The sequence below is a fragment of the Erpetoichthys calabaricus genome, chromosome 4 (genome assembly GCF_900747795.2).
Source record: "Erpetoichthys calabaricus chromosome 4, fErpCal1.3, whole genome shotgun sequence".
NCBI classification, from domain to species: domain Eukaryota; kingdom Metazoa; phylum Chordata; class Cladistia; order Polypteriformes; family Polypteridae; genus Erpetoichthys; species Erpetoichthys calabaricus.
In genome coordinates, this window is record NC_041397.2 from 216,807,544 (window position 1) to 216,830,538 (window position 22,995).

The 22,995-nt window shown below is 38.0% G+C and overlaps 1 protein-coding gene across 1 annotated transcript in view; it reads right to left on the minus strand.

Moving 5' to 3' along the window:
* Positions 1 to 22,995, minus strand: part of gab2 (GRB2-associated binding protein 2) — a 225,731-nt gene that overhangs the window by 71,246 nt on the left and 131,490 nt on the right. Inside the window, exon 2 of the mRNA XM_028800303.2 lies at positions 22,605 to 22,905. Coding sequence (XP_028656136.2) covers positions 22,605 to 22,905 — 301 coding nt within the window. The remainder of the gene's footprint in view (positions 1 to 22,604; positions 22,906 to 22,995) is intronic.

Below are 22,995 nucleotides of genomic sequence, written 5' to 3' on the forward strand. Positions count from 1 at the left end.
TGTTCTTCTCCACTAACCACTTACAGTCTGGGGTGCATTAGGTTCAGGATGAAAGCTACAATTCTTATAGGGAATAAATAACTTGACCCCTCATTTGAGATGAAATATCAGATACAAGATTGAAACAGCTTTCAATGCAAAGTAAAATATCAACACAAACATCTGCTGTTAAAAAACTGGAAATAGCACCCCTTTTTATATTTTAAAGTGACACTTTAAAATTAGTTGGGGCAATTTACTTTTACGGAAGCACTTTGCTTCCCCTGATCTGTTTATTTTATCACTAGAAACTAAATGAAGTATTTCATTGTCATTCAGTAATTGCACATTGGAAACAGTGAAGTGCTATTTACATTCTTATGGCCTTTTGTGAGATTCATATGATTATGAATCATAACAAAAGGATGCATGCAAAGTAACATTCCTTGAGTAAAACACCCCATTTAAAATTAGAACAGTACGCATAAATCATGTTTAAAAGGTGACCTGATATTTTCTCATTGACATCACAAATGATCCAAACAAATACTGCATGAATAATGTCAATTGAGTAATGATATATTGATGGTACACTCTTAATAACAACATTCTCAAACCCACTCATTCCAGTTCACAATCAAAGGGTCCCGGTGCACATCCCAGTACCATTAAGGCAATGCGGGAATTAACCATAGATGGGAACTAGTTTGTTTGTTTTTTTGTTTTTTTTAATAGGGCTTGCTCATGCAAACACCAGTAGGGCTTAGTTTAATTTGCAGTTCTAATCTAACCTGCAATCATTTCAGGATTTGGGAGAAAATGTCCTTCAGACACAGGGAAAAAATGCAAACAGCAACAAGATGTAGATAGATTCTGAACCCAAGACTCAGAACCCATTAAGCCACAGCATTACCCACAACACTATGACGTCACCTCCCATGGACAATCTTGGGAACGGGAAATTAAATAAGAATTCATCATTTTAGTATTCCATGATGTGTTCATTTTTGCGTAAAAGGAGATATATTACATCTTCTAGTATAATTCCTGTAGGTTAAATTCTCATATACAGTAGATAATATCGCTTTACCTCTAGCAACTTGCATTTATTATTGTCACACACGTGTGCTTGAGACAAGGATGATAGGCTCAAATTATGTCATTTCTCAGCAGGATGGGGGGTTGGTGCGGTCATCTGATCCTTTCTCCTCCACAGCCAAACAGTGACATCACCACCAACACTGCCTCCGATGATGTCACTTCTATCCATCCCTGATGACATCTTCTTCCTCAGAACCCACCTACCGAAGACATCACTTCCTCTTCTGGCCACCCTGATCCATGCCCTTCCTGTGTCCACCATATAGATTTCTCTGTTTCACCCTCTGTAATCAGTTCTGTTTTGAACTCCGATTGTTTTTTCAGTATACGTTTGTATAAAACTACATGGAAAAAAAAACTTTTTAAATTGTAATGTTAATTTTCCTAGTTTACCTCTTAACTATGACCTATATTCATAATTATTTGAGAATTAAACTGAGCAGTTATTTTGTGATAAGTTCAAAAAAATTCCTACACTTAAGGCACTTTATTAAGATGCATACATTTTTAATCATTGATGATGCCATAAACCCCATATTGCAGTGAAATAAATTTTTTTTTATTATAAATTTTATTGATTTTATTGTCATCATTCCATACAAATAGTCAATTTTTACAAAAAATAAGATTGAAAACAAATCAACCCCCACCCCTGAGAAAGAGAGCATGGCCAACGGAGTAAAACTTAAAGCTAGTAAAAAATAAATAAATTGATGAGTTTAATAGGTGGATAAAGATAAATGGAGAAGAAAAACAAATGGGAAGAGAATCTACTTCCTCAGTGCTTTAAGAGCTTATTCTAAAATATTATTGATTAGATCCTGCCAGGTTTTGAAAAAGTTCTGCACAGATCCTCTACCTGAGAATTTGATTTTTTCCAATTTCAAAAAATATACAACATCAGTTACCCACTGACTTAAAAGAAGAGAGTTAGGATTCTTCCAGTTTAGCAAAATACAGTGCATCTGGAAAGTATTCACAGCGCATCACTTTTTCCACATTTTGTTATGTTACAGCCTTATTCCAAAATGGATTAAATTCATTTTTTTCCTCAGAATTCAACACACAACACCCCATAATGACAACGTGAAAAAAGTTTACTTGAGGTTTTTGCAGATTTATTAAAAATAAAAAAATTGAGAAAGCACATGTACATAAGTATTCACAGCCTTTGCCATGAAGCTCAAAATTGAGCTCAGGTGCATCCTGTTTCCCCTGATCATCCTTGAGATGTTTCTGCAGCTTAATTGGAGTCCACCTGTGGTACATTCAGTTGATTGGACATGATTTGGAAAGGCACACACCTGTCTATATAAGGTCTCACAGTTGACAGTTCATGTCAGATCACAAACCAAGCATGAAGTCAAAGGAATTGTCTGTAGACCTCCGAGACAGGATTGTCTCGAGGCAAAATCTGGGGAAGGTTACAGAAAAATTTCTGCTGCTTTGAAGGTCTCAATGAGTACAGTGGCCTCCATCATCCGTAAGTGTTAGAAGTTCGAAACCACCAGGACTCTTCCTAGAGCTGGCCAGCCATAAAAACTGAGCGATCGGGGGAGAAGGGCCTTAGTCAGGGAGGTGAACAAGAACCCGATGGTCACTCTGTCAGAGCTCCAGAGGTCCTCTGTGGAGAGAGGAGAACCTTCCAGAAGGACAACCATCTCTGCAGCAATCCACCAATCAGGCCTGTATGGTAGAGTGGCCAGACGGAAGCCACTCCTTAGTAAAAGGCACATGGCAGCCCGCCTGGAGTTTGCTAAAAGGCACCTGAAGGACTCTCAGACCATAAGAAAGAAAATTCTCTGGTCTGATGAGACAAAGACTGAACTCTTTGGTGTGAATGCCAGGCGTCACATTTGGAGGAAACCAGGCACCGCTCATCACCAGGCCAATACCATCCCTACAGTGAAGCATGGTGGTGGCAGCATCATACTGTGGGGATGTCTTTCAGCAGCAGGGACTGGGAGACTAGTCAGGATAAAGGGAAAGATTACTGCAGCAATGTACAGAGACATCGTGGATGAAAACCTGTTCCAGAGTGCTCTTGAACTCAGACTGGGGCGACGGTTCATCTTTCAGCAGGACAACGACCCTAAGCACACAGCCAAGATATCAAAGGAGTGGCTTCAGGACAACTCTGTGAATGTCCTTGAGTGGCCCAGCCAGAGCCCAGACTTGAATCCGATTGAACATCTCTGGAGAGATCTTAAAATAGCTGTGCACCGACGCTTCCCAACCAACCTGATGGAGCTTGAGAGGTGCTGCAAACAGGAATGGGCGAAACTGGCCAAGGATAGGTGTGCCAAGCTTGTGGCATCATATTCAGAAAGACTTGAGGCTGTAATTGCTGCCAAAGGTGCAAAAGGTTGAGCAAAGGTTGTGAATACTTATGTACATGTGATTTCTCAGTTTTTTTATTTTTAATAAATCTGCAAAAACCTCAAGTAAACTTTTTTCACATTGTCATTATGGGGTGTTGTGTGTAGAATTCTGAGGAAAAAAATTAATTTAATCCATTTTGGAATAAGGCTGTAACATAACAAAATGTGGAAAAAGTGATGCGCTGTGAATACTTTCTGGATGCACTGTAATCTGCGTGCCAATAGTGTAGTGAAGGGAATCACAGTTTGTTTGTCCTTCTCCACTTAAAGCCCATCTGGAAGAACACCAAACACACCTGTTAATGGGTTAGGAGGGATTGTGACACCAAGGCGGTCTGAAAGGCACTTAAAATTTTTTGTCCAGAATGATGTTAATTTGGTACAGGCCCTCAGTGAATTTAATTTCAGTGAGACTTAAACAGATACAGATGTGAGTGTTCTTACAATTAAACCGTCTGTAAAGAATTAAGTGGTCAGATTTTACGAACGCAAACCAAAGTTACAATGTGGCTGATAAATGTAATTTCTTAATTCATCTTTCATTTGTTGCACATGAAATGTGCTGTAAGCTATTACCATCAGTTGATGCACCCATGTTTTTCAGAATCTGTTTTTTGTGACTTACTTGAGGCATCTGGCACAAGGTAGCAATGAGTCCCAAATGAGATAGTAGTCTATCACAGGCCTCTCTCACATATTCCAATTATTTATTTGTACAAGGTGAATTTAGAATTGGCAATTGTACTAATATGTACATGCTTGGAAACTATGAGGAAACCAACTGTTGATGGCCTAAATTTGTTTTTAAATCAATTGCATCTCTTTCTACCATACTAGGATCCACAATTGGCAAAATAATTCTACTTTAAAGTAATCACAGTTTATCCTAAAAACATAGCAACTCATGTACTTGTCAAATACACCATATATTTATTAAAAGGAGCAAGAGATAAAATCACACTCAACAGCTGTGTAAAATATTAACACTATTATGAGATTGCTGTTGGTTTTTATTGTACTGAGGAATTTTATCAGGCACAGAACTGTGTAGGACAGATTAGTTTCCCAATCTGATGTGCAAAAAAATGTAAAAAAATAAGTAAAATAATAATAATACTACATTACAGGAAAAAGGAAAAAAGTGAATGAAACTTAGTAACATTAACCAGAAATCCTTTTAATCCCCATCTGATTCAATAAGTCTGCTGAATGTCTGTTTAGGTAGATGTGGAAACAGCTGTGTTGGTTCTGTGGTCTCAAAAGAGAAGAATGGGAGGGAATACAGGGATCTCCTCAGCGGCAGAAACATGCACACCCACTTTCTCATCAGCAAACTTGAACATTTAGTGTTTTTTCTCACGGTCAGCTAAGATAACTCTAGGTTTACTGTCCTTACCTCTGCAAGCTAAACATTTTCAACTGCAGAATAATAGAAAATGTACATTTTTATGACAAGAATTGCTTAAGCAGTAAACCATTGACACAGTTCCCATACCAGGTCCTGTCTATACTTCTCTTTTAAGGTTGACATGATTAATTTTTATTTACAGCACAGTATGTAAGACAACTAAGAAAAGTACAACAACCTCCATGATGTTCACACATTTTCAGCCATTATGCAGCTTTCAAGAAAACAATTATATTTATAAATGGTCTGACTGCAAAAATACAAAGATCACTGTTAATGTTAGTGTGATCTACTGCTCAGGGACAACCATAGGCCTTTTTTCCTGCTACCATTGAGTTTTTTGTTTTTTCTCATCATTTCTTGCAGTAGCTGCACAATCTTAATGTAATTCACAATTCGCCAAAAAAAAAAATACTTTTAGGTTTAAAGCACATTTCCTAAAATGCAAAGAATACTAACAGAATTCTAAAAACACACATGAACATTACACTTTCCATAAAACTACAAATATGGTGTCACAGTACAGGGGTAGTTAGCAAGGCCAGACTTCAGTTTTGTCTTTTTCGACAACTCCTGAAAAACTGAGCCTGAAAGCTGCATTGGCTGCAGTTAATCCACATATGCAAAGTAAATAAGCTTATTGGCTAATTAGTTTAATAGTTAAGCAGACTGTGATATGGCACAGTAGTAAGTACAACAGCTTCACATCTCCAGTGCTCAGAGTTGAAATCCAAGATTAGTCACTGTGTGTGAAAACTATGTATGTTCTCCCTTTGTCTGCATGAATTTATTTCTAGGTTCTCTAGGTTTTCTCTTATATCTTCTGTATGTTAGGTTAACTAACAACTCAATAATTAGACCAATATGAGTTAGTGTGAATTTGTTCAAATATGGACTGGGAATCTATCCAGCTGTCTTTTGCCTGATGCTACAGCAGTGGCACCAGCTACCATGAAAAATTAAAATGAATAGATGGATAGAAGTTTAGCTTTTTCCAATTGCTTGATTAAAGGAAATTTTCTTTTTTAAAAGAGTAAAAATGTAATGACATGTAATGTAATGTAATGAAATGTAGTATCTTCCTGTATCTTAGAATCAGAGGAATATAAAGGGTCTCTTATATTTAGGACAGCTCAATTATCCTGGTCTAAAAATAAATTCAATAAATAAAAAAAACTATTAATACGCAGGAATTTACTGCTATTTGTATTAGCAACCAAACTGTCCTCTCACCTGTGACTTACCATTCAGAACAAATAGCTTACTCTTGTCTGAAGAGTTCTAAAGAAGAATCAATATAAACTGAAGACACAGACACATCATCATAAGTATGAAAACAATAATTAAAATAACACTATAATTTATTCCAAAACAGGTTACCAGATGGGCCAGAGCCTACTATGGCATCACTGGATGGCAAGCAGAAAAACGTACCTGGACATGATGGCAGTCTATCATCAGGCTCATGCACATACACACACACACACACTCACTCATATTAATCCAATACAGGCAAACCTATTGAACTAACACTATCAGGAAAATTACAGTGCTTGGAGGAAAACCCACAAAAATACAAGAACAACATAATCTATGTGCCATACAAAAAACAACACAGATATATGTAAATATTTTATAATAAGCATATTAACAATATGAGGTATTATCAAATAAAAGTTTGATTCTGTTCTATCAAAACAGGACTGCTTATTGTATATTAAATTTGAAATTAAAGAAAGACACCTGTTTATTGAAAGTTTGGTGTCTCATAAAAAAAGCATATAAAAATATATTAAGAACAATAAAAAATTCCGATTAATTTATTGAAGGTAATTATGGTATTGTTTGGTTAATTACTATGCTTATATGTTATGAGCATTAACTTTCACTCTATTTGTCAAATTATGATTTTTTTTTTTTTTTTTTTGCCCCTCTTAATAGGAAAAAATGTTTTCAATAACTTCTCACAGGTGCAGTGGAAAGCAGAGGAAACTGTGTGTTCTTAGTTTTCCGTTTGGTTACCATAGGGTGAAAACCAGTGATAAGGAGGTTTTATTTATCTAGACACTTCGTGGCAAAAAATGTAAAAAGAAAAAAAAAAAAAACACTATTATTTCACTTTGTGCCTAGAAATTAGTTGAGGAAGCTGAGAAGTGACAGTTATCTTAATGTCACTATTGATAGCACCGTTGAAAAGCACAGTAAAGGTATGAGCCACATATGTTATACTTGAAATGAAAGATACAAAGGCAAAAAAATACTACTAATTTACAAAAAATATATATTTTCATTTCAAATGCAAATTTAAGTTTAATTATTTTGTCTTATGGAACTTCTATATTGAATTCCTAATTGAGCATGACATCTTAATAACAAAGAACAAAAACAAATAAATACAAAGAAACAAAAAAATAAAGTTGCGGTGGTACAAGTACCAACCAGCATTGAGAACAGAAAAGCAATACAGAATAGAACAACATGAAACTTCACGTACTAAGACAGCATATATAGTAGGTTGAAAAAGTATCTGACCCCCTCTGGAAAGATACCATATTTCCATCTTACATCATTACAACCTATAAAAAAACAAATGCAGAGAATCACAGTGAACTTTTATTTCTCTGTGTACATAAACATGAAACATTTAGAGCTTGGTGAACTAAACAAATACAAATTGACAGTCATGTTGTGAAAAATGCTGTTGAAAAAGTAATTGACCCCTTTCCTTGGTAGCAACACCCTTTGCGGCAATAACTGCTTGCAATCGCTTTGGATAGCCATTTACAAGCTTAGCACATCTGGATGGAGGCAATTTTTCCCATTCTTCCTTGCAGAACTGCTCCAACTGGGCAAAGTTTGAAGGCTTTCATTTGTGAATTGCAATTTTGAGATCACGCCACTGCAAAACCTGGCCACTGCAAAGCTGGATCTTCTTTTCATCAAACCATGTTTTGGTTACTTTTGCACAGTGTTTTGGATCACTGTCCTGCTAAAAGTGGTAGCGTCGTCCGAGTCCCAATTTCATGGCTGACGTTTGAAGGTTTTCTTCCAATATCTGGATGTACTTCTTATTATGCATTCTTCCTTTAATACGGACAAGGGACCCAGTGCCTGCCCTAGAGAAGCAGCCCCAAAGCATGATGCTCCCCCATCATGCTTGATGGTGGGGGAGTAGGTATGGTGTTTGCTGGATCATTGGTAGTCCCTTCCATCTGACAGACAAACGCCTTTGTGTTGAGATGAAAAAGTTCAATTATGGTCTCATCAGACCAAAGTACATGACTCTAGAATGCAGGACTCTTGTCAAGATGTCAGTTATACAATACAATGTATTACAATGTATATATACTAGGGGGCTCTGCCCCCTGCTTGCTTCGCTCTCCAACCCCTGTGTTTGGCTTACCGGATATACAATTTATTTTTTGTATAGCCCAAAATCATACAAGAAGTGCCACAATGGTCTTTAACAGGCTCTGCCTCTTGACAGCCCCACAGCCTTGACCCTCTAAGAAGACCAGAAAAAAAACTCCCAAAAAAAACCTTTGTAGGGAAAAAATGGAAGAAACCTAGAGAAAGGCAGTTCAAAGAGAGACCCCTTTCCTGGTAGGTTGGGCGTGCAGTGGGTGTCAAAAAGAAGGGGGTCAATACAATATAGTACAATACATAGAATAGAATAAATCCTCAATACAGTATAAAAATAAAAAAATCTAGAAGTACGGAGTAGAATTTCACATTAGATGATATCACATAATATAATTTGGATTTGTTTTAAGTCCTGGAGACCTCATTCATCAAGCTGCCTCCCCCATTTTGCCATTCCACATCTGAAATAGCGCTAATCTGATGAAAGGACCCCTTATTCCCACGTCCCCATTCATCAGGGATGAATTTACCTTAGGCAGGCAATCTACACCTTAAAGAGATTGTTATTTTCTTGTCAATTGTTACATATACATTATTTTCACTTTTGTAAAAACAATACTTGTTTCTTTATTTCCTGTCCCGCGCGTGGTTACATCTCTTTCTTCCCAGACATATAATACTGCTCGTGTTGTGAAGGGTGTTGCGGCTTAACGTACGCTAAGGATATGCCTTTGGATCATTTGCTGTCTTTTTGCTGCTTGCTAGCTGCCTCTTCTGCCTGTCGCATGTCGTTGTTTTAGGAGCTCGGAGCACATGATGCTTGCATGCCAAAAGCAATCCAACAACTGCTAGCTTAGAGGTCTTTTGACTTGTTTTAAATGATGGCTCACTGCCTGGTCTCGCGTGACGTTGTAAAAGCAATACCTGTCTTTTATTTCTGGCCCCGGGCGTGGTTAAATTCTTTCTTGCAGGATGTGTAACACTGCTCGCGTTTCGTTGGGGTAGCTGCTGTCGCGCTGCCCTTCGATCTTTTTAAAGCCTGTACAGCCGCTGTCCTTTTTGCTACAGCCCTGGGACATTCTCTTGGCACCAAGTCTCATGTTTACGGTCCCCGCGAGACGCACCGTGGCAAGTCTCCTTGGTCTTGCGGGTCTTTAAAATGTCTTTCGAGATTATCACGTATCGTAGCCTTGCATTTGCTTTCCATTCCAGGATTTTCTTTTTTTTATTTATATATATATATATATATATATATATATATATATATATATATATATATATATATATATATATATATATATATACACACACACACACACACACACACACACACACACACACACACACACACACACACACAGAGAGAGAGAGATACAATGTAAAAATACAAACAATACAAAGTGATTGTCTGTTATACCTGCATTTTTATCACTTTTTAATTTAATATTGTTTTTTTTCAGAATGCTGCTGCTGGAGTATGTGAATTTCCCCTTCGGATTAATAAAGTATCTATCTATCTATCTATCTGTTAGCGAATTCTAATCAAGCTTTCAGATGACATTTTTTTTGTAGTGGCTTTATTCTGGCAACTCTGCCATACTGCGCCCTCTCTGTGTACAACCTTTGATATTGTAGTCATGTGCACATTCACTCCAGATGCAGATACTGAGGTTTGTAGGTCACTAAGAGTCAACTTAGGATTTGCTCTTACTTCTCTGACTAGTTTTCTTGACATTTTCTTTATTTTAACAGGGCGGCCTGACCTAGGCCACTTCACTATGCTTCCAGTTGTTTTCTACTTCGCTATGATGGCCTTCACAGTGCATACACCGAGGCTAAGGAGCTTGGCAATCTTCTTGGCACTATTGCCATGTTTAAACTTCTAAATCACAGTGGTTCTCAAGTCATTAGAAAGTTCCCTAGTCTTCATTTTTGTCAGTTTTTGAGGTTTCGCCAAATAAGCCACTTGTACTGATTTCTCTGTTGTGTGTTCCTAAGACCTGGCCTAAATAAATCACATAGACCAGTCAACAAGATTGAGGATTAATTGCTTAATTGTTTACACTGGTTTTCATTAACCTTATTGCATTGTTAACAAATCATACCATCTCCAAGCTATTAGGGGTCGAATATTTATTCAACAGCAGATTTCACTGATATGTTCTTTATCGTTGCAGCATAATTTGATTTTCAGGATTTTTTAGTGAAAATGTATTGTCCAAATGACAACTCATTTATATGTAACAGTATGAAACTAAAGATGCATTTTCAAAGAAAAATATTACAGGAAATTTAAACTTTATCTAGGGGGCTGAATACTTTTTCAACCCACTGTAAAATTCTATTGTACTTTCAAAGTTAAGTCAAACACTATAATAGTTTTTAGATGTCACAATATTCTGGCTTTTTATCTTGTGTGGCTATGATAACAACTTATAAGGTAGCATCATCCAACACTGCATTAGGCACATCAGAAAGTGAAGACAATCTTATGTCTTTTTCAGGATGATCTTGGCATGGTGGATTGAACTTTGCTCTTGGTAATGTCTGAGGTCAGACTATACACAACTCATTGCCAAATTTCCCACTTTATATGTGTACTGTATATAGCAAAATTGTTATTGCTTTACAGTCCATTTGCTGCAGTGTCAATACCAATTCTAAAAATGTGATTCTTACTCTATACAGCTACACCATCATAGCAGAAACTTTGAAGGTATCAATTTTTAAAGTTTGCATGGAGGAGATTTTGGTACCTCTCTTTACACTCTAGTGTCTGCCTACCAAGAGATTCGGTTGCAGTTGTAGATGGTATTACTTAAGGGCAGATCTCAAAGACTCCGCACTACATTAGAAAACAACTGACCTAAAGATGAACTAGAATCACTGAATAGTGTCCTAACAGTGGTGTAATTTACTGGTGTATAATGAGAGACAGAAACAATGACATCCACTAACCTGTTATCCTGATATGAAAAAAGTGAATCTATGAAGAGGCAAATATTTCCACCATCATCTAGCCTTTTCAAGTATTTCTTTGCCACAGAACTAAGTGATTAATTTTGGCAAGTTTATGTTTAGTTAATGTGGCATACTGTATTTTAATTAATATTATGTTCATAGATAGATAGATAGATAGATAGATAGATAGATAGATAGATAGATAGATAGATAGATAGATAGATAGATAGATAGATAGATAGATAGATATTAAATGGCTAAATAGTGCATTCAAAGTCAAAGTTAAAAACAAAGCAAAGACCAAACCCAAAACGTGAGACAAAATTAATAGTGTGACCTGTAGGAAACATAACAGCATCACAATCCCCAGACACAATTGCCAACACAGAAGTTCCAGGTTCATAATGAAAGGTTTTAATAATCACAATACCTTTAAGGCTTTGTCTTCACAGATTCACAAATCCCAAGCCAAATAACTAGCTTTCTTCTTTCTTTTATTGTTCACTCTTTCCAGGCAAGCGCTGCCCACTTCCTCCCGACTCTGACTCCACAAGGAAAGTGGAGAGGTCCTTTTCACCTTGAACCCAGGAGTAATTCTGGTGCAACAAGATCATGACTTGAAAGCACTTCTGGGTCAGGCGGAACCACTCAGGGGAGCCTGCTCCCAGCAGCTCGCCCTGGCAGCATTCAGGGACCCTCACAGGGCTACCTAACAAAACTACAACTCCCATGTAGCCCTGCGGGTATCTGAATGGGAGGCTTGCCAGAGGGATGTCATCATCATGAACACACTGCCATGGAAAGCAGTCTCCCTCTGTCCCTCCATTATAACAGCATCCCGACTAGGAAAGTTATCACTAACAAACACGGTTGGGTTTCCCTTCCACCCTTATCCTTCTCTTAAAAAGTCAGAAAAAGATCAAAGATCATTCAAAACTGGAAAATCAAAAAGGACATTTAATCAAGGCAGCAAAAAGAGGGTTTTAGGAATTTGTGTACTTGGATACAGAAACAACTTTGGGATCACTTTTTTTTTATCCCGTAGCATTGTGATTGACAGTTCACAACCTTAGAGGATATGGCCCTAGCAATGTAGGCACAGTCTTAAAAACGGGAGGTCAAAATAGCACTACCAATATATATATGTGTATGTATAATATATATTTTATATTTTTTATATTATATATATATATATATATATATATATATATATATATATATATATATATAAAAAAACAAAATGGTGCTGGAAATGGTATAAAAATATATACAAACAAAACTAAGCCAATCGGCAAAAACAGGTATAACCACCAGAACCCCCAAATACAGAAGAAAATCAAAACAGAGACCACTAAAATTCTGTGGATGTGGTTCAGGTTATTTTTCAGAACTTATAAAGGAAGGATCTAATGATTTATAGATAGAAGAAAAAGTAATTTACATACAATGAATACAATAATAGATTCAGAGAGTTCTCTGGAAGGAATTAAGATGAGAATTATCGGAACCTTTCTGATTCATGAAGGGCATCAGCCAGGACATCCACTCCTATTATTTCTGACAGGAGACAGACCAAGGGCAACAAACCTGAAGAGAGCTTATAGAATTCAAGTTTAGTAAAGAACTATTCAGGATTTTTAAAATAAATGTTAACATTTAATTTGAATTCAATAAATATTTAAGAATATATTTAATAGGTATTTAAGAGTAGCTAACTGCAGTGTACAGTATACAAAGCCATGTAAGAGTATTTGCCCCTAGTTGATTTTAGTCATTTTTTTTTTTACAAATGCTTTCTGGTTTTCATCCAAAATCAGATACATGGAAAATTAGCTAACAAGTACAGTAACTTTTTTGTTTAATTTGTTTATTCAAAGAACAAAGTTATCCGACACCAACTGGCACAGTGTAAAAAAAATAATATCCCCTTGGTTAAATGAACCCAATTAAAAGTAAAGTTAGATTTAGCTGATTAAATACTGCCAAGCTTGATTCTAGCCAGTCCTGTTCAATATACACTTCACTTATTTTGATCCCTTGCATCAGAATGAAATTGCCAGCACAAAGAAGAGCCTGCTCTGTCATTTCTTATATACAGTTCTTCTGTGTTATGAGGCCAGTGCAACCTGTCACTGATGTGGACCTCCAAGTACTAGTGACCAGACACAGAGGCTCTTTCTTGTGGCGAAAGTCAATAACCAGTTTCTTGGTTTTGCTGATGTTAAGATGCAGATAGTTCTTTCTCCATCACAAAACAAAGTTCTCCACCTGACTCTTATACTCTGTGTCATCCCCCTTATTGATAAACCCCAAAAGTGTAAAATAATTTGAGAATTTCTGTAAGTGACATGACCTGGTGTTATATGTATAATCTGAGGTGTAGAAAGTAAAGGAAAATGAGACAGCACTATTCATTGTGGTGCTTTGCTGCCAAAGGACAGGCACAAGTTGCCACACATGAGGAAATTATGCATTCTGCTCTGCGTCACAAACTTTTTGAGAATGCCTGGTCATCCGGCAGTGAGCTGAAGCTGAGGTGTAGTTGGGACATGCAATAAGACAATAATCCAAATCACAACAGCAAATATAATCACAATGGCTGAACAAATGGATAACTGAGGTTTTGGAGTGGCACACTCTTTCACCCTGGGAATGATTCATATTTTCCAAAAAAACCTGATAAATATATCTTTAGGATAACCAGAGAACTCAAAGAAAAACCCACACAGACATATAGAAAACTTGCATACCTACTCAGACAGGTGCAGGATTCAAATCCATATATATATTTTTTTTAATTTAAATGTAAAAGTTTCTCCTTCGACTATTATCAATTTTTAATATAGTTTAATTAATATACCATACAATCACAAACCTTACCAAACAAGACAAGACTGTTAACAAATCAAATAAACAAAATAAAACGATAAAAAATACAAGTGCCTTTGTGGACAAAAGTGAAGTGAAAGAGTAATGAGGTCCACTCTCTCGTCAGTGTGTTAATTTTTGCAGCTAGCAGCCACTCTGTTTATCATAAATGAGTAGATTGATTGTTATATTAAGCATACCTAAACTCTCCATTAGTCTAGTCTACAAAAGTAACTACCCTTGCAAAATACTGCACTACCAAGGAAGCCAAGAAACATCTGAATCAAGTTGTTCAAGATAACTTTTCCTTTACTAAGGGCCTTATTACATCTTTTGATTGTAGGCTCTATGACTTCCTCAAGATCAAGAAGTATAACAAACTTATTACCAATTATCAAAGCGGAAAAGGAAGCTTCCTCTGTTTCTTCCAATGGCACTCTTGTAGTTTCTATACCCTTTGTGACCTTCCTCTTTCATAGAATGAACAATCACTTCTCAGCAAGGGCCTTAATTATGTACCTGTGCTGAAAAAAAAATCGACTCCCCTTGCATCCATCCTTTTATGCTTTTAATGAAGGATCAGCCTCATAGCACATTTTGCAGTAAAAACCACTGCTGTGATGGAAAGTGACCAAGTCACTAACACCATCAATTTAATGGATGTGAAGTATGGTTTCTGTATCCAATAGTGCAGAAATTCTCAATTTGTCAATTATCAACATGCTGATATTGGCAAAAAATCCACAGACAATGCTGATCAGTGTTAGTCTGGCAAAATAATCTTTATAATGAGGAAGTTTCCAAATAACTTGCAAAATATGCATTAGTGGTGCATTACAATGATACTCACTTTTGCTAATCTTAAAACACCACTGAAACTTGTTCAATTTTATCATTTTTGCAAAAGGATTAACCAGTTTATAGGTGAAAACTGCTTTTCTTTAGATTGCAAAAAAAAAGAATGTTGCACCTAAATTTTGAAGAATTTTTGCAAATGGAAATTAATTTTGTCTTGCTAAATCTGACTGGAATTCTAGGTGATACTTTTGATTCATGTGTTTGAGTCTGGATTCTGAATGTTATTCATATCACATTTGCTCATTCTCCATAGGTCTGCACAAATTTTCCCTTGGGTATCCCAATTTACTTTCCACATCCCTAAATACACTCTGATCTTAAGGTGCAAGACAGTGCTTCCCAAACTCAGTCCTGGGGACCCACTGTGGCTGCAGGTTTTTGTTCCAACCAGCTTCAGTGACAACACCTGATAGCATTGATCTCATTTAATTAGCTGGTGTTTTTTCCCCTCTTATTCTACATTCAGTAAAGCACAGCAGCATGATTTTTATATTTACTGTATAAGACATTAAGAAACATTTCTGCTTTTGCTATAGATTTAAATGCTAAACTCTCTTTTGTTGATTTCATTATATTTTGCCCTTTCTCTGTGCAGTTTTCTCCCTTCGTTGTATCTTATTAATGACAATTAAAAACAAGCAGAGCAGCCACCCAGGCAAACAACACTGAATAATTAAAGGCTGCAACTACTATAGATTCAGACCCACCAATTAGTAAACAATGGATTAATTAAACAATTAGAACAGCTGGAAAAGTAGAATGAAAATCAAGATGAAAATATTGTTAAAAAGGAAAAAAATACATTATTCCCATATAACTGCTTGGTACATTTTAATGCAGGAATATATATATATATTATATATATATATATATATATATTATATATATATATATATATATATATATATATATATATATATATATATATATATATATATATTGTGGAACGAGCCCCAGACACAGACAGGTAGACATGGTAAATTCACCACCACACGTTTATTTACAGTCTATTATTTACAGTTCTAAACGCACCACCCACTGCCGCAGTACTAATCACCCTCAGTCCACGCCCTCAACAAATGCCTTTTTTCTCTCTTCAGGCCGCCTCCTTGCCTCCTCCCAGACCTCGTCCTTCTCCTCACCCAACTCCAGCCTTGAATGAAGGGAGGCGGCCCCTTTTATGTTCCCCTGGATATGCTCCAGGTGTGTTCCGACAATCTTCCACTGACACGCCCCTGTGTGGCGGAAGTGCCGGCTGCATCCCCGGAAGCACTCCGGGTGTCCCTGCTTCTCTTCCCCCCATCACTTCCTAGTGTGGCGGAAGTGCTGAGGTCCAGGGCTGCCAAGGCATCCGGACGCCCCCTGGCGGTGACCACGAGCCCCTACAGGGTTGAGCTTCAAAGCTCTGTTTCCGTGGCCCCCAAAGCAACCAGGGCGGTCGCCCCCTCGTGGTCTGGAGGAGGCGCAAGCCCCCAGCCACGTGCCACAATATTATATATATATTATATATATATATATTTACCAAACTTAGTTTTCTAATTCTACATTGTTCCCAAAACACAGACCATGGGAAATTACAGTTCACTTAATTAGCCCAGGAGTCCAAATTAAAACAGAAGCCAGTTGGAAATAAAAACCTGGGAAGCACTGTTGTAGGTTATTTTAAAATCCCTTGCTTAACACTAGAATTACCAAAGCCTATGAAAAAACTTTTAAATCCGGACCACCTTAAATCCCTTCACACCTCTCCGTCAGCGTCTTTTATCTTGTAAATGTGTCGACCAACACAAGCAGCCTACTATCCCATCCCAGCTCAAGCCTTGATTATCTGGGTGTGAGGTACCTAAAGTTGTACAGGGTAAATAATTTCATGTGTGTTCCGTGTCTACAACAATCTATGCAAACACATTGTTAAAACAGAAACATCCATATTACTAACCGAGAATGCTAAACCGGATGGACGCAGGGACATCCGGCCATGGGCCGTAGCCGCAAAAAGACGTACTGCGCAGGCGCCCCAAGAAATGAGGCGCCGCGACCACAGAAAAAAGGAGTGAGCACAGAAAAAAGGAGTCAAAGAAATGAGACCCCGCGACCACAGTAAAAAGGAGTCAGCACAGAAAAAAGGAGTCAAACGCAGGCGACGCACAGCGCGGCACAAAACCCATTGCACACAAAACTAGCACACACAAAAAAAGAAGCCGCTCGCGCCCACCTGCAAGCCTCCCCCCCCCCCCCCCCACAAGCACCGGACGGGACACACACAAAGAGGACGATTCAACAAGCCCCTGGCACACAAAAAAAAAGAACCCAAAACCACCCCACCCACCCTACAAGCAACGGACGGGACACACACAAAGAGGAGGATTCAACAAGCCCCTGGCACACAAAAAGAAAGAAGACGCTCGCGCCCCACCAATCCTCCACACCTCCCGCTCAGACGCCGAAAAAGCACACAGCGCCGCACGAATCCCATTGCACACGAAATGGGACCCACACAAACAGGAGGATTTAACAAGCTCCTAACGCACCAAAAAAAAGAAGCCGTGACCGCCACGCCAGGCCCATTAGAGACGAGACATGGCACACGAAACGTTCACAACAACGACGAATCAGACCCACAAACACACTAACATCAATAAGAAGTGACACCCAAAGCCCCATTTCTAAAGGAACCGTCCATATTAAACATACGTCATCTCAACACCTTCATACTAGGCAGCATAGGTGGATCTCCTTACAATAAAGCACTATTAACCGTTCAACTGCAGAAAAGGCTCCATATTAACAGTGAGTGCGATCCTCCTTATTACTTATCCATATTTCGCATGCTGAGGAACAAACAAGTCATGAATACACGCTCACGGGTACAAAACGATTCGGCTCGGATAACGGGACCAAACACACGAACCCGCATGAAACAACAAAATACACGGCGGCGCATCTGCATTACATCCTACAATAGTTCATTTGATTTTGCATCTACCGGAGTAAATATCAGGTCACCAAAAGGCAATGACCCATACTGCTTTCGCGTATGTGGACAAATATTACATCGCATTGGAACAGTGCACCCTGAAACAAATCAAGAACGCAAATATGCACAAATCACGTCGGCACCTACAAAGCGCTTCTGAAACCGCGGAAGAAAAAATGTCTCGGCTCCAAAAACACATGTCACTCCTTATTCCAAATACTGGTCCCAATCACAGAAACATCGGTATCCACTATGACAATGCACAGTAACAATGCACATGACATCCGTCTTGCCACACTATTAATTATAGATGAATGTAAAATGGCATCCAGTCACTTACTCAACACCATTGATAAACTTCTACAAACGTTGATGAATAATAATATTCCTTTTGCACTTACAATGCGCTCAGCTATTGTTCAGTCCACCTTAAAATACGCGGACAATTGGCATTGCGTTGATGAATAATAATATTCCCTTTGGAGTAAAGGTACTTTTATTAGAAGTAGATTTTAGACAGTGCTTACCTATTGCTCCACATGCCATGCGCTCAACTATTATTCAGTCCACCTTAAAATACGCGACGACGTCATATAAACAACACGAGACCGAACTACAATACATATACAGGCGCGAGACCTGATTGGTGATAATACGAAGAAACGAACAGTCCGGATAGTAACAGTGAGTTCGATCCTACTTATTACTTATCCATATTCCTAACGATAAAGATCAAACAAGTCATCAATTCACGATCACAGATACAAAACTAGACGGCTCGAGTAACGGGACCACAAACACGAACCCGCATCAAACAAAAAAATTCACCTCGGCACGCTTCTAAAACTGCGGAACAAAAAATGTTACGCGAACAATTGGCTTTGCTTTCTAAAGATACACTTGGTACAAAGCATGCGATTTCCAGATCCCGAATATAACAATTGGTTATTACAACTAGAACATTGTACACTCACCAATACAGATGGACTTCACCCAGATTACGGAGATATTTGGAACAGCGGTCTCATTAGACCAAATGCCCCTTTTAACACAACGCACTATATTATGTCCAAAAAATATTTATGTTGATCACATTAATAACCAGGTCATTTCACACACAATGTTATTCAAGCAACAGTTCTTACAGGATCACATGCTAACAATACTGTTCTCATTCCTAGAATTGACCTTACAAGTTCTGACCTACAATTACCTTTTACATTGAAACGCCGACAGTTCCCCATTAAACCTGCATTTGCCATGACCATCAACAAATCACAAGGACAAACCATGGACAAGGTTGGCATCTACCTCTCTGAGCCCGTTTTTGGACATGGACAACTTTATGTTGCCTTCTCACGTGTTCGACGTTCATCTGACGGTAAAGTTAAAGTTATAAATGCTCCATGCCAAGGAAGACTCATTCAAGGACAGGACACCATCTTTACTACTAATGTTGTGTACAAAGAAATATTCCAATAAACCATTACTCTGTGCCAAACACTGTATTTTTTGCTTTCTATATGCATCATCCACACCTGCACACTATTCTATATCTAATTCATACATCTCACTCTTTGTCATGCCCCAACGCCAGGGGTTGGCGAGCGAAGCGAGCAGGGGGCGGAGCCCCCTAGTTTTTCATGTTTTAGTAATAAATGACAAAATGTAGACATGAAGTGTATTATTTGTAAAGCCTGAAGTCCAAATATCAAATAAAGAATTTCACAAAAGGTGCAAGTGTAATGTAACAGCTTCCGTGGTGCAGCATTAAGAACTGCTGACTTGTAATCAAGAGGACCCGGGTTCACTAGTGGCTGCCTCGCTAATTTACCGTTTTGAGAAGTGAGCTGCTCTTTTTGTTAATATTATACAATAAAAACATATATTTGATGTGCGTCTGTAACAGCCGGTGTAAATGCATGTTTTCTGATTGGTACTATTCAGGTCATGAAATGATTTCTTCAAAATGTCACATATATTTGTCTCTTTCTTTATTCTCCTCAGTGCTGCATTGACATCAAGGATCTGAAGGCGTGAGCTTATTCAGTGCGAACAGGAGTATGTGGGTGGCTGGTTGCTGTGTGCTACAACATACTTGACCTGGCGGCGGTCAACACACATGTACTGTACAAGGCATACACAGGTCCACTGAGGAATGAGATAAGTGTTCTTTGCTCACCTTGAAGAGGAACTTCGTCATCGTTTCTTACAAGAAAAGGATATGGAAAAAGAAAATGAGGATGCAACATCGACAAGATTCTGTTCCAAGACCGCCACTTCCCCCAGGAAAGCAAACTCAGTCAGTGTCAGGCACCCCTAAAATGTAATAGTAATCACAGCATAGACAGAAGTGTGTACATTGCAACAGTTACACATCGTAAATGTAGGAAGGACGGTCCTTGGGTGTGTGGGAACTGTTAACAGTTGAATTTGATGATTGCATTATAGCGCAGAACTGACTTCTCTATACTATTATTCCCTCTGCATGTCCTGGAGTACAAAAGAAACACCACCATACAGCAACATGTGGGGGCTGGCAAGATTGGGGAGAAAAAAAAAAGAAAAAAAAACCGCGGTCACTGATTACAACCGCAAGAAGGTATACAAGTAAATATTAATAATATGAATAATGTTGCATCAGTGCCACAATGTTTTCCAAAATGTACTATACAAGTCATAAAATGAATTATTCCAAATATCATACATACCTATGTCACTGTTTTTTTTTTATCAGTGCAGCTTTGACATCATGGACCACAAGGTGCATACTAATTCAGTGTAAGCAACTCAATAAAACTGAATAAAAAAAATGAAAGTGGCAATGAGATACAAAGAAGGCAGATTCACCAGTGTTTGTGTCTCAGCTTTTATCCCTCCAGGTCAGAGAACTTCCAGTTCCATTGTCTCAAAACCCCACTCATATCTATAGTTATTCCCAGTTTCAAATAAAAACTAACAGTGTCAGATCTCTTCTTGTACCGTGAACATGAAGAGAATAAAAGTGTTTTGTTAAAATGTTTATTTGATATTTGGACTTCAGCCTTCACACATTATACAGTTCATGTCAACATTTTGTCATTTATTACTAAAACATGAAAAAAGTTTCTGTTTTAACAATGTGTTTACCTAGATTGTTGTAGACATGGAACATACATGAAATGTATGTATTCCAAATAACAATCTATTAATTCCCCTCTAAAACTCAAGCACTTCACTCCAAGAGGGGCGGAGTGGTGGCTCTGAGGCTAAGGATCTGCGCTGGTATCCAGAAGGTTGCCGGTTCGAATCCCCGTCACTGCCAAAAGAGATCCTACTCTGCTGGGCCCTTGAGCAAGACCCTTAACCTGTAATTGCTCCATGGGCGCTCTACAATGGCTGACCCTGCGCTCTGACCCCAAGGGGTATGCGAAAACTAACAAATTCCTAATACAAGAAATTGTATAATGTGAAATAAAGAACAAAAGATAATCAAGGCTTGAGCTGGGAGAACCTCTTGCCCTTTCCCCAGCGGTGGGGGTGATGGTATAACAGGCTGCTTGTGCTTATCGACACATTTACAAGGCAAAAGACGCTGATGGAGAGGTGCGAAAGGATTTAAGGTGGGCTGGATTTTTCATAGGCTGTGGTAATTCTAGTGTTAATGGTATTAAATAGGGTTTGTCCATTTTAGAACTCTAGCTAGCCCTTCTAACACATCTTGTATTTTATTTGCATCACCAAAGTCACCAATATTTCCTTAAATATGACCACACAAGGGATGATTTATTTTAAACTGCTCTTTTCATTTATCTCCTTAGCCTCCCAACACATACAGTTACAGGTATCTTTTTTTTTCTTTTAGATAGACAGATAGATACTTTATTAATCCCAATGGGAAATTCACATCTATTGCTGGCTGGCTTTAACTTGATATGCCTGTTTCCTTATAAACATTTAGGACCTTAGGAACTTCAACTTTAAATTTACAGAATTATATATAGTATATTATTCTTGATACAATTCAAATTTTGCAGGGGGTTGTCAACTACTGTAGCTCAACAGCAGTGGGTGCAAGACAGGAATCAGATCACTAGGTCTTAAAGGGCATATTCACTCACAAAGGATCACATTAGAGTCGCATATTAACCTAACCTGAAGAATATCATTGTACCTGAGGAAAAATCTATCCTCACACATGGAACCTCCACACATACAGTCACAAAACTGAGATTCAAACTCATTTCCATGCAGTTATGAGGTAGCACAGTAAGAGGAGCTGAAATTTTTTGTAAAAGTAGTTAGATTGCCTGCAAGATGCTTTTCAAAGGAGGTGTACATAACAAGTCCACTGTGAGAATTTCTAGGGGCAGAAGTAGGATATGCTGGAGGGGTTACATTCCACAGTTGATCTAAGAATGTCTGAAAATTTCCCTTGAGGAAATGGAAGTTGTTGAGGATAACATAGTCAGGTCTGTCCAGCTCAGTATGTTGCTACTGTGACTTTCACAAGCATAAGTGAAAATAGTATCTATTAAACAGTAAGAAGGGTAATAAAACTACTGGTTGGTTAGTTGTTATTCAAACTTCCAGAAGCCCTCTCTCCGTATATCTCTTAATGAATTCTGAAGTTTGTATAAACATTTGGAATTACTACCTTAACCTGTGATTTTGGAAAGTTATATCAGATATGTTTCTTTGCAATTAGAGTTAATTTTAATTAAATTACCGTGGTTTTCTTCAGACTGATTGAAGCCACAGATCTGACATATGCTGCGGACCCATTTATTCATCTCATCTTCAGTCTCAGCCACCAAGTAGAAAGTGCGGTCAGAGGTCTTTATGTCAAAGACAAAGCTGTCTTGAAATTCTTTTCTATTAAATGTCAACCCAGCATCCACTTGCTCACAGCACTGAAGATCTATGACACGAATTGGCTTCTTTGAGTGATTGTTTTTGTAGTACTCCAAAACATCAGGGTCTCCACTCATTCGCCCACTACGCAGAATGAACCAGCGTTTCTTCCATGCCTGCAAAAAGAGATAAAGAAAATTATAAATTACACAATAGAATATACCCAAAAACATTATTAACTATCAAGTTATGTTTCAAGATTTGTG